This window comes from Mus musculus, chromosome 10 (assembly GCF_000001635.26).
Source record: "Mus musculus strain C57BL/6J chromosome 10, GRCm38.p6 C57BL/6J".
Taxonomy (NCBI): domain Eukaryota; kingdom Metazoa; phylum Chordata; class Mammalia; order Rodentia; family Muridae; genus Mus; species Mus musculus.
The window spans coordinates 109744506-109759376 of NC_000076.6; the positions used below are offsets into that span (position 1 = coordinate 109744506).

At 37.7% G+C, this 14871-nt stretch overlaps 1 protein-coding gene across 11 annotated transcripts in view; it reads right to left on the bottom strand.

Annotated features, from left to right (window-relative positions):
* Positions 1-14871, bottom strand: part of Nav3 (neuron navigator 3) — a 774463-nt gene that overhangs the window by 63246 nt on the left and 696346 nt on the right. For all 11 annotated transcript variants that reach the window (NM_001368815.1, NM_001081035.2, XM_017313946.2 and 8 more), the window contains 4 exons: positions 14384-14544; positions 10445-10633; positions 6927-6979; positions 2689-2712 (listed from right to left, as the gene is read on the bottom strand). In NM_001368815.1, the coding sequence (NP_001355744.1) occupies positions 2689-2712; positions 6927-6979; positions 10445-10633; positions 14384-14544 (427 nt within the window). The remainder of the gene's footprint in view (positions 1-2688; positions 2713-6926; positions 6980-10444; positions 10634-14383; positions 14545-14871) is intronic.

Here is a 14871-nt window from a genome sequence, read left to right on the forward strand (position 1 = left end):
GACAAGGGAGGTCAACATGGGCTCCTATCCATACACAGTTTCAGTAAGTAACGATTTCACTGCTATTTCTATTTTTAAAATGGAAATACTCCTCAATCCCAGTTAACATCTGGACTAATTTCATATATTGATACTGGGGTCATTTAATCCCCGAAGACAAAGCATCTTTTTATCTTTTAGACCAATACAAACTGGAAGAGAGGTTTTCTCAACTTATAGCTTTATTATAGAATTCTTTTTTCCTGTAACTTATAACCCAGAAAACCACAAATCAATTTACCGTACTTATTTCAAAGCTCACGACCTCCTGTGAGCATAAACAACACAAGGAGGATTGGATGGCTACCACTAAGACATGCAGATGCTGCTATATTTCCAAACCTCAGTAGCTGTCTCATGACCAAAACTAAAAGCTTTGCCAGATCTATGTGATATAAAACAGTCTCAGTTAAAAAAAATTATGTGTCATCTATACTCTCTCAGTAGTTTTGTGCATATTTTGGAACAAATTTTACTCTGAAACAGTGGTTCTCAACTTTCCTAATGCTGCGACCCTTTGATACGGTTCCTTACGTTGTGGTGACCCCCAACCATAAAATTATTTCAGTACTACTTCGCAACTGTAATTTTGCTACTGCTGTAAATTGTACGTAACTATCTTTTAGAAATAGAGGCTTGACAGTGCGGTCATGGCCCACACAGGTTGAGAACCGCTTCTCTAAAAGTTTGTAAAATTAATTCACTGGGAATGATTTATTCTGTGAGGCCATTTTCATGGTATTCACTTTTTCGGCACTAGTGTAAACCCGATAAGGGAGTTGTCACTTCATCCTGAATAAAGATTTATGTTTAAGTTATGTGTTTGTGTGTCCGTGTCCATGTATGTGCATGAACGTGTCATATCCCCCTGAGCTACATATGTTTGTGAAGGAAGTGCACAGTGGATCTAACCCAGTGAGGGAATTGTGATTAGTGTTACCTAGTTGCCTAACATAGGATTATGCCAGAGGTTCACTCCCTAGTAGCCACAAGAATTGTGAAAAGGGGTTGGGGGAGGACTGGGGAGATGGCTCAATAGGAAAGGCACTTGTTAAACAATGATGAATATTTGAATCAGTAGAACTTGTTTTATGGTGTAGCACAGGAAGCTAATTTCCATGCTTCTACATTGAGATGGTCGTTAGAGACGGGTGAATGCTCTGTAGCTTGAGGACTAGCTGCTCTGGCATAAACACCAACCACAAGAAACCCTATCTCAAAGTGACTTACATGTGTCCCGTAACACATGTACCTGTACTCACAAACACATATGCAAATTTTGTTTTCTTTTAAGGTGAAGACTAGGCTTCTAAATATTAAGCTTCCTTGAACGGACAGTTTTCTTTGCTGGGAGTCAAACCTAGGGTCTTTGTACACTAAGTAAATCTATTGTTGCTGAGCCACACCCCCAGCTGCTCAATAGTGGATTCTAAGTAACCGCTCTACTGCTGAGCTTTTCCCCACCCCCAGGTCTTGAACTGATGATTTTGACTGTTCCACATAATTCCTATTCCTGAAGAACCCATCTGTTTCTGGGCGTCTGTAGGCTAGAGTCTGAGATGGACCTGGTTCAGCTGTTTAATCTTTCCTCCTACCTTGCTGTGATCTAAAGTCACCTAGAAGACACACCTCTGGGCATGTGTCTAGATGAGGAAGAATCTGTTCTTTATGTGGATGGCACCATTCCACGGGCTATAGGCTCAAACTAAAGACAGAAGAGAAATTGGAGGGGCTACCAAGATGGCTCAAGGGGTAAAGGCAAGCCTGACACCCTGAGTTCAATCCCCAGAATCCACTATAATGAAAGAGATCCAACTCCTGAAAGCTTTCTCCTGAGACATGTTGGTTGGCTTTAGGAGCCACAGAGTGGCTCACAGGTTTGTTCCTGAAAAGCCAACTGGCTTGGGTATGAGCAAATACACGTATTATCTTGACAGCCTGAAGCAGGGAGGTTGTGAGTTTGAGACCAACCTTGGCTCTTCTGTAAGAGCAGTACATACTCATATCTGCTGAGCCATCCGTTCAGCTTCCATGAATAAAGTCTTACTTGAACTCACCCTGCACTCCTAGGCTAGGCCATGGGTTTTGTTTGCTTGTTTGCTTGTTTGTTTGTTGTGTTTTATACTGGTAAAGAAGAATTTCCTGTCCATGCAGAGGGTTGATTTTATAAATCATTGCAATCAAGTATGTTTTCAGGAAATGCGTCCCTTATGTATAGAGGAGTGAGTCATAGTCATATCACAAATAACTAGGCAGGGGTTATGGTACCTGTGTGGAAAAGGCCCTGTGCTTCACACTCTGTAGTTTCATTAATCCTAGAGTGTCCCTTAGGCAGTGAGGAAAGACAGTGAAACAGACATGTGGTTTTACTATGCTGAAAAAAAAAAGTCTTTAATGAATTAATGAGTGACAGCTAACATAGATAGCTTACTAGCTGTTGAGCTAAGACTAGGGCAAAATATGAGAGGAAAGCTTTCTGCTATAACTTCCTTTCACATTCGATAAGAAGCAACGCCTTGGCCACAGATGAATTTCCACCACAAGTCTCATAGCTATACTAGTGAACCAAGCACCCTCTAGTGGCAATGAGACTGATTTCGTCCTAAACTAAGGCTGGTTTTCAAAGATTAAAATGGTGCAGATTTTTACCTCTGAATGAGCCTTCTCTTCAGCCTGTTAAAAAATGAAAAAGAAAACAAAGGATTTTAATTATGAAACTAAGGTCAACTTTTTCTATATGCAAAAATGAATAAAATACTTTTAAGATGCATTTACAAATTTTATGATCTAACAAGTAGGAGTAAGCTATAAGTATAACTAATATAATAAAACAGCATTCTATAGGAATAAAATGGATATTTACGTATGACATCAAGTAACATATGACACAAAGTATTTCAAACTACAGGTATATAACATAACACACGACAATGAAAGATTTTAAGATCTACGGTGACCATGAAAAACAAACCTTATACTAAAAATATATATTGGACCCCATGAAATTAAATGACAAATGGAGTTTATAGGGGAACCTGGCCATTATTGTTAATAACAGGAAGTAGGTGTTACTAATTCCTATTTCCCTTAATTTTCCTTAATGGTCATTAAGTTTATTGGTAGGCTCGTCCACTAGAAAACGGCATCTTTCGTTTTAAGGTGGTAATAAAAGAGACAGCCAAATAATGCTGGCTGTGTGCTTATGGACATGAGAATTGGTGTACAAAATGGCCGGGTGCTGTATGCTTCTGTACAGAAGAATCTCAGGTCTCTTTTTCCAACTTCACGCTAGGCTAGAAAATGCCAGCAAATGAGTTATGTGCACCATTACATTTGGGAGGCTGCAGCAATCTGGAAAGAACTGGAGAGTGTGTAATGTTGCTGAAAAAAAAATCACTCTGCTCATTGCCACTTGGTGAAAAAGGGCTGAAAACAGTCTTGTCACCTGTTGTTGCTCTGGAGACACTTTGTGATTAGTTGATATATAAATGCCTGAACTCATGTTGCCTGCCTTCTTTCAGAAGGATCTCTCTCTCTCTCTCTCTCTCTCTCTCTCTCTCTCTCTCTCTCTCTCTCTCTCTCTCTCTCTTTCATACACACACACCCACAAATATACACAATATTCACAATATACACAATATGCAAAAAGCATAACTTTATGGGTATATATTATTCACAAGTGTCTCTTCTAACCTGAATTTCATGTTTCTCCTTTTTCAACATCTTAAGAATGTCATGATGTATGTATATTATGGTATCCATAATCTGCTAACTTTCTAACTATGAAGACCTTTTTTAAATAAGAAAACTGTGTATTTAAAAGCAATTCTGACATTCATCTTATTCATTTTACACCTTGTTTTTAGCTGCTTAATTGAATGTTTTTTTTAAATACTAGTAATTTTAAGATACTATACGAGGTTTGATGTTTGGATCTGCAATGTAAGCAAAAACAATTATGTCAATAACTTCTATAAGCCTTATTAACAATTTTCTTCAACTACCTAATATTCTGTATATCATTTTACTTTGACTATATTCTGCTGTTAGGCTTGTTCAGATTACATTAAATTTATAAAGATTCAATAAATAATTGATGTGCCTTTTAAAGAGATCTACTTTATTTAGATGAAGCAAAACATTATCTTCACACCACTACATTTTCATTAAAAAAAAAAAAACAAGGTATGGATGTTAGTTAAATATTAATGTGCTACATAGCATGGATTTTCTTATAGCAGAGTTCCAAGACCTATTATTTCTTAAATCCTTGCCTCCTTTCATATTCCATGCTTATTTTTACCAGTAAGACCTTTTACCATAAAAATGGAGCAATGAGACAAATATAATATTCTATCTCTCCTGGTGGCTTAGAATTGGGTTTAGTGATATTATAGTGGAGTTTGATTACATGATATGTTTGGTGACTTTTTAAAATCAAGACTAACATACTGAAAAGGTGGTAAGCAATAGGAGATGTCTTGCCTAAGTTAAAATATCATCAGATTTCTGTATTTCTCAAGCCATTTATAGTTACAATTAAACATCACTTCTTGGCATTGTCTTTGTGTTTCTGAAGGACATGGGCAAGGATGAGGAGCAGCCTTCTTCCCATGAAATCAATGAAAATCAGAACACACAAGAGAATGAGAAATTTTCAATGGTGAAATATGAACATTTTACCGAAAATGTTCATATTTCACCATTGAAAAATTCTACTAGGGATTAATAGTATAAAACAGTATCATATATATATATACTTTTTAAAAAATCTACGTATTTAAAGCTGATCATCACACAGATCTCTAGACTACCCTTTGCTTTGTCATTTTTGTGGATATGAATATTAGGAAATACAACCAAGACAACCAGGAATACAAACATCTTCAATTTAAGAAAGAAAAAAGGAGGTGGCAGAGACTGTGGCTGGTCTGAACGCCTTTGTCATTAGCTAAGGAGGACTGCAAATGCAGAGAGATTCACCTTACTGTCACTTGATATTTTCATTTATGTCATTAATATTGAAGTGTAACTCTCTATATAGACATAGCTATCCCAGAATTTGCTATGTAAACAAGTCTGGCCTTGAACTCACAGAGATCTGCTTGCCTCCTGAGTGCTGAAATTAGAGGCATGCACCATCATACCTATTCTTTTAAAACACAAACAAGCAAGCAAACTAAACACAGAATTCAGAAGTTTACATTTTTAGACAAAAGCACACAGATGCCAGACTTCTGGAGGTGACACTTTGGCCAATGACAAGCCTGTGCTTTCCAGCTTGCAAAGATCCTACAGGCAAGGAAGTCAGATCTTATAGGAGCAGTCCATAACATTTGGCAACTTGTCTGACATATACAGTCACTGTTAACTGCACCAGGTAAGAGTGCAAATTTAGTCTTTACCTCGCTTTCATTACTGTTTCAGTTCTCATTGTGAAAAGCATATCTACAAGAGGATTCCACTATTGAGGTAGAACAGGGTGTCAGATCCCTAGAATTGGAATCACAGATGGTTTTATGTCTCCATGTGGGATCTGAGAACATAACCCAGGTCTTCTGCAAGAGCATCAAGTGTTCTTAACCACCATCCCATCTCTCTCGTCTCCATACAATGGTTTGAACACACTGTTTTTCATATATGTCTTCTCACCATCACAGTTTGCCTTTCCATTCCTACCCTTCTATAGCTTCAAACTCTTATTGTTGTACCCTTGGTTACTGATGGATTCTGGAGGAAAATTCTCTGTAGTTTACATGCACTGCTAAGCCCACCAGTCTTCAACTGATAGATCCCAAGCTATGGTCACACAGATTGTCCTGGATCAACTCAGTAAATCACAAAACAAAACAAGTCAACATGAAAGTGAAAGAGAGGTTTGTGAAGAGGAAAGTTTACAGACAGAAGGGTAGCAAGAAAGGTAAGAAAGAAGAGAGAGATAATTGTGTCTTTAACTGACAGTCTGTGATTTAATGACATATACAAAGCAGGAAATAAGCTAGGTTAACTTATAAGCAAAAGCTATATCATGCAAACCTATATATTTATATGTATGTATACATGTAGCAAAAATAATTGAAAGACTCATCAAGATATCATACAAAAGTAGGAGGGGCTTGGAGGTAGGACAAAGGAGCAACAAAGAGAGCAGGATATGGGAAAAGGGGACTCAGGGTGATGGAAGGATGTTATACATATGTATAAAATGTAATAAAACCCATCTCATGCCCTTTCCCCACAAAAGTACTCATATAACTTAATGCTAGATGAGACTCCTTCTCTTCTTTGAACCCTTCATTGAAGGAATCTTCCCTATCTTGTAATTGCATACTGGGTATTTAAAAGAGAAGGAAATGCCTTCAAGGACAAACATTCTCACTTTTGCAAAAATTAATTATAGTATTTCACACCGGGGACGCTGAAAACTGTATCTATCTCTTGAAAAATAATCTGAAGGAGGAAATTCCTTGCAGAAGGTATTGTTTTTTTTCCTAGAGGGAAAACAAACAAACAAACAATAATAATAACAACATCAACAAATATTTCTGGTTCTTCAAAGTCGTATGGGCACAATCGTCTCTGAAAAGAAACTTAAAAATAATAACTGGAAAATATGCTATAAAACAATTATTATCCATGGATCAGAGAGGAAGACAAGACACAGGGTGGGGCATAAGCATGGTTTACAGACTCTGTGTCCCACTCTAACCCATTTTATGGCATGGTTTTACAGGGATTCACTGATCATAAGGAATGTATCAAAGTCAAGTGAAAGACACATGAGCAGACCACAGAATTGGCTCTATTTTACTAGGCAACTGCTATATAAATATCAGTTTACTTGGTCCTCTGTACATGGCACAGGCAGAAGAGCAGAGCATACTTACCGTAGAGTAAAGGGATGATGTGCTGGAGACCAATGACAGTGAAGAGCCATGAACTGGAGAAAACAACACCATGGTTAAAATAAGGAAGCCAATTTGTAAGTCCACACTTATATTCAAAACCTAAGGAACAGGTGGCTAGAGATATGAGCTAACTACAGAAGATGACTGGGTTATGAAAAGAAATTGACTGCAGAGGTCATAGAGACCCAACTGTTCAAGAGGCCCCATTTCCACACTGACCATATTCACTCACCAAGGTATAGACAAACAGCGTGGGCACAAGGCCCACAGTGTGCTTCTACATATTGGAAGCTACGAAAATATCCCATATGTAATGAACAGGAGTCTAAAAAAGTCTAAAAGGCTTTGTGTATCATGTTTACTGAATATCGTTTTCCTAACATAAAGACCCAGGTTCAGAATCTTTTTCTCTGCATAATTTCAAGGGAATGAGTGCTTGATTCAATTTGCTATCTCATTATTGTGATGGAATGACCATGTTCTTTGAAATGGGGAATCAACTCTTCATAAATTTCAATAACATGAAAAACAGTTTTATGTCTAGAAAAAAGTTACGATGAAATTTCCTTGTGACTCATTGATACATATCAAATACAATGTCATCACAATTGAAGGTCTGCCATTATGTCTGACCTTAAAATGTGTTAAACCCAAAAGGTAGGTGAAATTATGCTTATGTTTACAGAAAAGGCCTTCCTTTTTTTTCCCTTATGTAAAAACATTGGTTTTTGCCTTGAATTCATCCCTTAGATAAACATTAGCAGAATACATGCAATACATGACATCCTTGCAAGATCCTGAACTCAGACATACACAAGATACAGCCCTGTGTGCTCAAAAAGAAGTCAAGAGGCCCAAGGAAAAAGATTACTCTTAAGTGTCATCCACATGCTAATGAGGTCAATTGCACAGTTCAAGGGCATAGAGTGAGTTTCTAAGTTTTACAGAGACATGTGAAAGCTGTACCATAGTGCCATAGTGCCAGATGGCAAAGGATTAAATTAGAGAGAAGGGGAGCAAGAAGAGTCTTTTCAGTTTTACTTTTGGGGTGTGTGTGTGTGTGTGTGTGTGTGTGTGTGTGTGTGTGGTCTGTTTGTATAAGATCAGTGCATGCCCAAGAATGTGTGCTGGTAGCCAGGGTAGGATATGAGGTTGCTTCCTTTATCACCTCAGGCCAGAAGGGTCCCCCACTGAAGTGATGCTTGCCTTTTCAACTAGGCATTTTGCCCAGGGAGCTCTGGGAATTTTCCTGTCTCTACCACCCCATGCTAAGCTTACAGGTATGCACAACAACAGCTGGCTTTCTACGTGGGCATTGGGGGTTCATCTTAGCCACTGGTGCTTGCAAAATAGGCATTGTTACCCAATAGGCTAATTCTTTAATTTCCGGAGAGTCTCTTTTAAAATGTTTATTAGTAGATAAAAGTTTGTGAAAAGCAGGATGAAAAATAATCTCTAGGGCTCAGGACAATACTATTACTTTATCAGGTATGCAAAGCATTGTTCTTTCAGTCAGTCATCTTCGGAAAAGGCCAATTCTTTACATCTCTACATAGCTCTTTAGTGAAAAAGAAATGACAAGAATTTGCCTGAAGTGCCAGGAGGAAGATGGACAATGACTCAGAGGAGTCCATTCTCATTCTCTCCCCGCCACTTGTTCTTGATAGGTCTATTACTTTGTAGCTTGCAGCGTGGTTTCCTTATCTGTCAATGCTCACACTGAGCAAGAATTCAATCTAGTCCAAGACTGCCTTCATTCTAGATCACAATTTAAGCAGGGCTTAATAGTTTAACACTTGATGCATGGGCAGGAAAGAGTTCATTTTGCCCAGTGAGGTTAGCTTTCAGCAATTTGTATCATTTAAATTTCATGCACTGGATGCCAAAATTTCCCAGCAACAAACAACATTCTACTTGTCAATGAGCACTCTGAAAAAGTCATCCAAATGTTTAGCAGAGTAGAGGGGGGATGGGATAGGGGGTTTCCGGAGGGAAAAGCAGGAAAGGGGGTAACATTTAAAATGTAAATAAGTAAAATATCCAAAGAAGAAAGAAAAAGAAAAAAATCATATAAGGGGCTTTTATGCAAGCACATGACACTGTTACTTCAGAAGGAGTCAAATGCTTTAGATTAGTTACATTTTGTGCTCCATGCAGAAGTATCAGCCGACTACCATCTGTCACAGGGAGCTCATTGGTTTGCATATTATGTCAAAAGGCAGTGGCAAAGTTGGGCAACTGGTGTAATGTTATCATATTCAATCTACAGTAATGACCTGAAGAGCACGCATCCATTTTGATAGCTATTTTAACATAGTCATAAGATTCATTACAGGAGAAGCTACAATGGAAAGGAGTGAGAGCTGTCATTTAAAGTGAATCTGGCCGGGCGGTGGTGGCACACGCCTTTCATCCCAGCACTTGGGAGGTAGAGACAAGCGGATTTCTGAGTTCGAGGCCAGCCTGGTCTACAGAGTGAGTTCTAGGACAGCCAGGGCTACACAGAGAAACCCTGTCTTGAAACCCCGTGAATCTCATCCACATGAGACATCTAGGCAGTGAATGGAGCTCACAGTGCGAGAGTTCTGTCCTCTGAGTTCAGACTATGGACAACTCAAGGCTACAGGCTTCCCTTCTGGTGCATTTCAAGGTTTAGGGGCTTTGTATTGCGCACGGTTATTAAATGATGGCTTTCGTGTTTGACTTCACTCTTGTCACTTTGGATTGCTGTGCTCAGTTTGATCATACCCTCAACTGGCGTGCGTTCTGATCTGCATGCCATATGCTCTCATCACAGATAATTAAAAATGATTCATTAAATTATAGGAAAATTTCTTCAATTGGTGTTGACTTTTAGATAATATGTACTCTTGAGATCACATGTGCATTTTAACATGGATTTAGCTTCCCGGGATTTTTGAGTGGATTTGTTTAGGGCCTTCACATGCAACTGTCCAAAATAAAACATATATTAGGCCAGGTAGAAATTGCATTACCATTAGATGAAAATATGACCTGTAAAATGTAGGTAGAATATAAATTCTAAACTGACACAATAGATACCAGCAAATAGATCTTCTAAGAATAGAATTTAGAAATATACAATAGCTATATAAAATAAATCTTCTATGACTTATGTGTCTTTATAGTTCTTTAAAGAAGGTATCAACTTAAACATTTGTTCCATCATGTATACATATGTCAAGCTCCTTTAAAGCTCTGTGTCTATCTGTACGAGAACATTGGATTAATCAAAAACTATTCTATAGCCAAGGGCCAATTTTAAAAGAAACTGACATACTTCTCAACATATAAAGAAACAATAAAGTATCCTCAAACTGTAGCAAGCCTGAAATGAGAATTACACTTGCTTTTTTTTTAATTTTTATTTTTTTGTCCTCAAAGGATCCTTATGCTATGAATAATGAAATGGTTTTCCTTTCCAACTTACATAATACAGCATTAATTTTATCTCCCCCGGTTCCCATCCTCATTACCTTCCTCCATGCTGTCTCTGAATGAGCCGGAGTGGCTAACGGCCCGTGGCCTTTCCTCCAGGGAAGTTGCACTACCGCAAAGCTGGGCATCATCATAGAGGTCGAAGGAGGAGTCCTGGGCGGGGATACTGCTGGAGCGCATCATACTGGGTGCAGGCAGGTTAAACTGGGAGAGGTTGGTGGGACTCACTGCAAAGAGAGGAGAAGAGAGAGGCTAGGAGACCTGGCCAGGGAAGGAAATTGGCTAAAACAAAGTGAAAACAAATCCCAATGTTTGTAAAAACATGAATACTGGGAACTCTCAGTTTTAGGGATCTCCATCTTCTACCTGAGAAACATCAGTAACAGAAAGTACAAGTCTCCCCCTCCCAGGTACTTTTGTGGCAATCATCTTGCCAATTTCTAAAGCAATAGAAAACTCTAAACCAGAAAGTCACCTTGGCTGTTTTGTGCTAGAAATATAACATGATATTTTCTGGTAAATTATGAAAAACAAAACCAAAAACCATTGTCTCTCTCAAGGCTACAGGTTTCTTTTCTAGAAAATAATCATCGCTTTAATGGGAAAAACATAATGGAAAAGAAAGCAAAATATAAAAAGAAAAATCCAATCTCCACAAAAAGAGCTCTTCAGGTGTTTACAGGCGAAGAGTTGTAGTCGTTTTGAACTGTATCGATGCAAGTTTATTAGAGCAAGGTCATAAAAAGAATAAAAAGCGTTTTTTTTTTCTTAAATAAAATATATATGATGTGTAGTGTCTTAGAAAGAGAATCGTAAAAAAGCCATTTTCAGCTGGGTCTAAGATGAAAATATCAGAATGAGGTTGTCAAGACAAACTCATTTCAAAGAAGTATCTTAAGTGCTCAATTTTAAATAAGATTCTGTCAGCTGCCTATTGCCTTGCAGTTTTTTTATGGTATTCTGTGGCTTAGTCCAAGTGATAAGCATCAACTTTGTTAAAGTCAACAATTGCATTGATAGATGCTAGAGTTTGAAATTTGACGTGAGTGAGGCAGAAACATCAAGAAACAGCCATCATAAGTTTGTCCTATTGAAATTTAAGAATTCACTCTCTTATTTAAGAGTGAATTTGTTTTTGCTCTCTATGGCACAGGCCAGGCTCTGTTAAGCTAAAAAAGAAACTGCTGAGCACCATTAGAACATCAGAGAACCATGTCAGTATGGCTGAATTGATTTGGGTTTTAAAAAGTGTGCTATATTTTCTGACACATAAAACATCTGCTTAGTATAATTACTTGTTCTTGTGATAAGTTTAATTGGAAGTTAGACCTCAAATAAGCAAATGTGTGCATCTACTGTATATATATATATGTATATATATATACATATATATATATGTATATATATATATATAACAGTATGAAACTATATATATAAAACATATATATATATGAACTGTAATGAAAAATGAATAAGCTATCAATATGTAAATTATATAACTAACAGGAAGAAAGAAGAAAATACAAAGGAAAGAAATGATAAGAGAACAGAGACATAGACACAGAGACTGAAAGGCAGGATAGACAAAGAGACTGGGAGAAAGACAAAGGGGAAAAGGGAGGAAGGAGGGAGTAACAGAGGAAGAAGGTGGTTGAGAGATTTTTTTTCAGGCAGGCATATTCCACCAGCCCAACCAGTGGCCATTACTTCTAAATCATTGTGGTTGCTGATAAGAGCCAGTCGGTTTACAAAAGGACATTCAGAACTTAAATGCTTATGACCAAGGTACAGAGGTGGAGTACATTAACCTGTCTAGTATGTACACTATGCATTTCTTCTTATAATATTGATTTCAACATGTGTGTGTGCATATCACTTTAACCTTCAGACCAGCATCTAAAAAGACATGTGCTCTTAAAAAAACAGACATATGCTCCATGTACACTTCCAAATAAAACATTTTACCCACTCAAAGAAAAATAGTGGCGAAAGTTAATGTAAACTTTATAGAAAAATGTTGAATTTGTAAAGAATATTGGTTATTTTCCATTGGAAACATACCAATACTACTTAAGAATGTATAATTATATCATTAATGAAAGGTTTGCTGTTTCTATGGTTGGACTGGAAGAGAAATGTAACATAGTATCTTATTTCATGAATGTCCACCACAGGAGAGGACTAAAGTGGAGAAAAGCCACATAGATAAAATTAGTTTTTGAATAGAATACAGAAAAGTGGTAATATAGTTATACTGGTGCTTTTAAAAAGCTAACTTGGTCAAATATTTAAATATTACTCCTAAGAGAATGATGGAAATAATGAGAAACTATGTGATCTTTAAGGTCCAGTCACAGGCAGGACTCACAGAGGATCTCTGTACAGGAGAGAAACAGATGGGCCAATCTCTTAATAAAACGTGATTGACCTGGCCTTGAGTTGAACACACAGAGAAAAACTGTCGAATTTATTGAAATTATGTTTGGTGAGTAGGAGACCAGGCACCAATGGGAAACTGACTGTGGTTGACATACTTATTTAATTTATTTTTATGTGCACATTGCTGACTAAGTTTTCCCCAGTTTCTGGGGCAAGCTTTCTAAATAACTCCAAGAGATTCCATACCCTCCCTTCTCTATATAGCTGTAAACCAGTGGCATTATGATACTGTCTTAAATTAGAAAATCTTATGTAACCTAACTTTAAAGAGATGTATGGAATCTGGAGATGGAACTAAGATGACACAGTTGAAAATCCACTGCCATTGTGGGGCAAAGAAGTATCCTTGCTCTTTTAAATGACAGCAAAGCCTTGATGTTCATAAAGATTCAGTAGCTCATATGGGACCATGGTAAAGGTCACTGTCTATGACTCAAAAGCCCAGCAGTTATAGTGGAAAAAAACTGGAATAGGAATGATTCAGCCTTGGGTCCTTTGGGGATTAAAGTTGAAGAGTATAATTTGCTATATTGTTAACTATTTGTGGTGACATTATTGAAACTATGTTTTTTTACCTGATGAAAGATGTAGTAATGAGACTACAACATATGTGACTAGACAGAAGAATCAATTTTAAAATAATAATAATAATAGTTATGATTATGATTATTATTGTGTGTGTGTGCAGCTATGTGTACTGGGAGAAGATGGGAGGCACTCCATTCTCCTGGAGTTACAGGAGACTTTGATCCACTATGTGGGCACCAGGAAACAAACTTTTGTCCTTTGGAAGAGCAGCACCATCTCTTATCTTTCGAGCCACCTCTCCGGTCCAAGAAATTGGTATTTTTTAACATCATCACTGGGTCTTTTAAATGATAACAGACTTATTTAGATATGTTTCAGTGTTTTCTCAGTCTTCTCTGTTACTGCGATATTTATATAAATGAACTCACTTCCTATAAATGATGCTAATGGCTAAGACAGCCATTTAGCTTCCAATATAGTCCCCTAAAAATGTTCACAGATTGCCGTCTCCAATGACATATTATGCCTGTTGAGCATTCTGATTTCAATCATGTTTCAAGAAATGATCTTGAATTCACATAATGGCATATTACTTTCAGCCTAATTATTTCCATATTCTCTTTGTCTACGTAACGATCATTAATTTTGTTCAACAGCAACAAAAACTAACATGTTTTACTGAATATAAATAAGGGCACTGAGACGGAATGGAAAGGACCCTGGTTTTGAGATCCGGTGTTCTGTGATTTATCCCCGCTTCTGATACTTATGTTGGTCTGCTTTGTATAGCTCAGTTTTAGTCTCAAAACAATAATAATTATATTAATTACAACTACTGAAATTAAACATTTGTTCTAAAAATAAGTGACATACTATCTGGAAATTATTCTGTATACAGTAGGCAGGATGCGGAGGCTTTATTATTTTTTTTCTCTAGGTTGTCATCAAAATCCCTGTGATAGCAGGTTGTGAAAGAAGTGGAAGAGAATTGACAATTTAGAATATTTTACCCAAGTTGGAAAAGTGATATTTTCCGGTGGCTGACGATGACATGGCAGAAGGGGAGACCAAGGGAGACTGGTTGCCAGTATCCTGCAGCCCGCCAGTGGAATGCGATCGCAGCCACTCTTTGCCTTCTTCTTGGTTGGCCTGCCGAGATGATGGGGTGTATCTGCAAAACAGCACAGCTGAGACACTTCAGCACATCGACAAGGACAAGGCAATACCAGGACAAGAAAACAGTCAAGAGGAGCTTACTGCTCAAACCGAGCACAATCGCAAACAGATTGGATCTAATTACAATTGCAAGTCCTCCAGAGTATTTGGCACCATCTGCTTGAGCCCACAGCGGAAATAAATAGTGGCATTCGAGAAGAAAATGATGATGCGTCTGTGAGATATGGACTTGAAAGTCACAAGCAAAGAGCAGACAGCCAGGTTAACGGAGAAGGAGCCCCCCCCCCCCCCCCAAGCACTGTGTTTGGAAGGACGTGAGGTG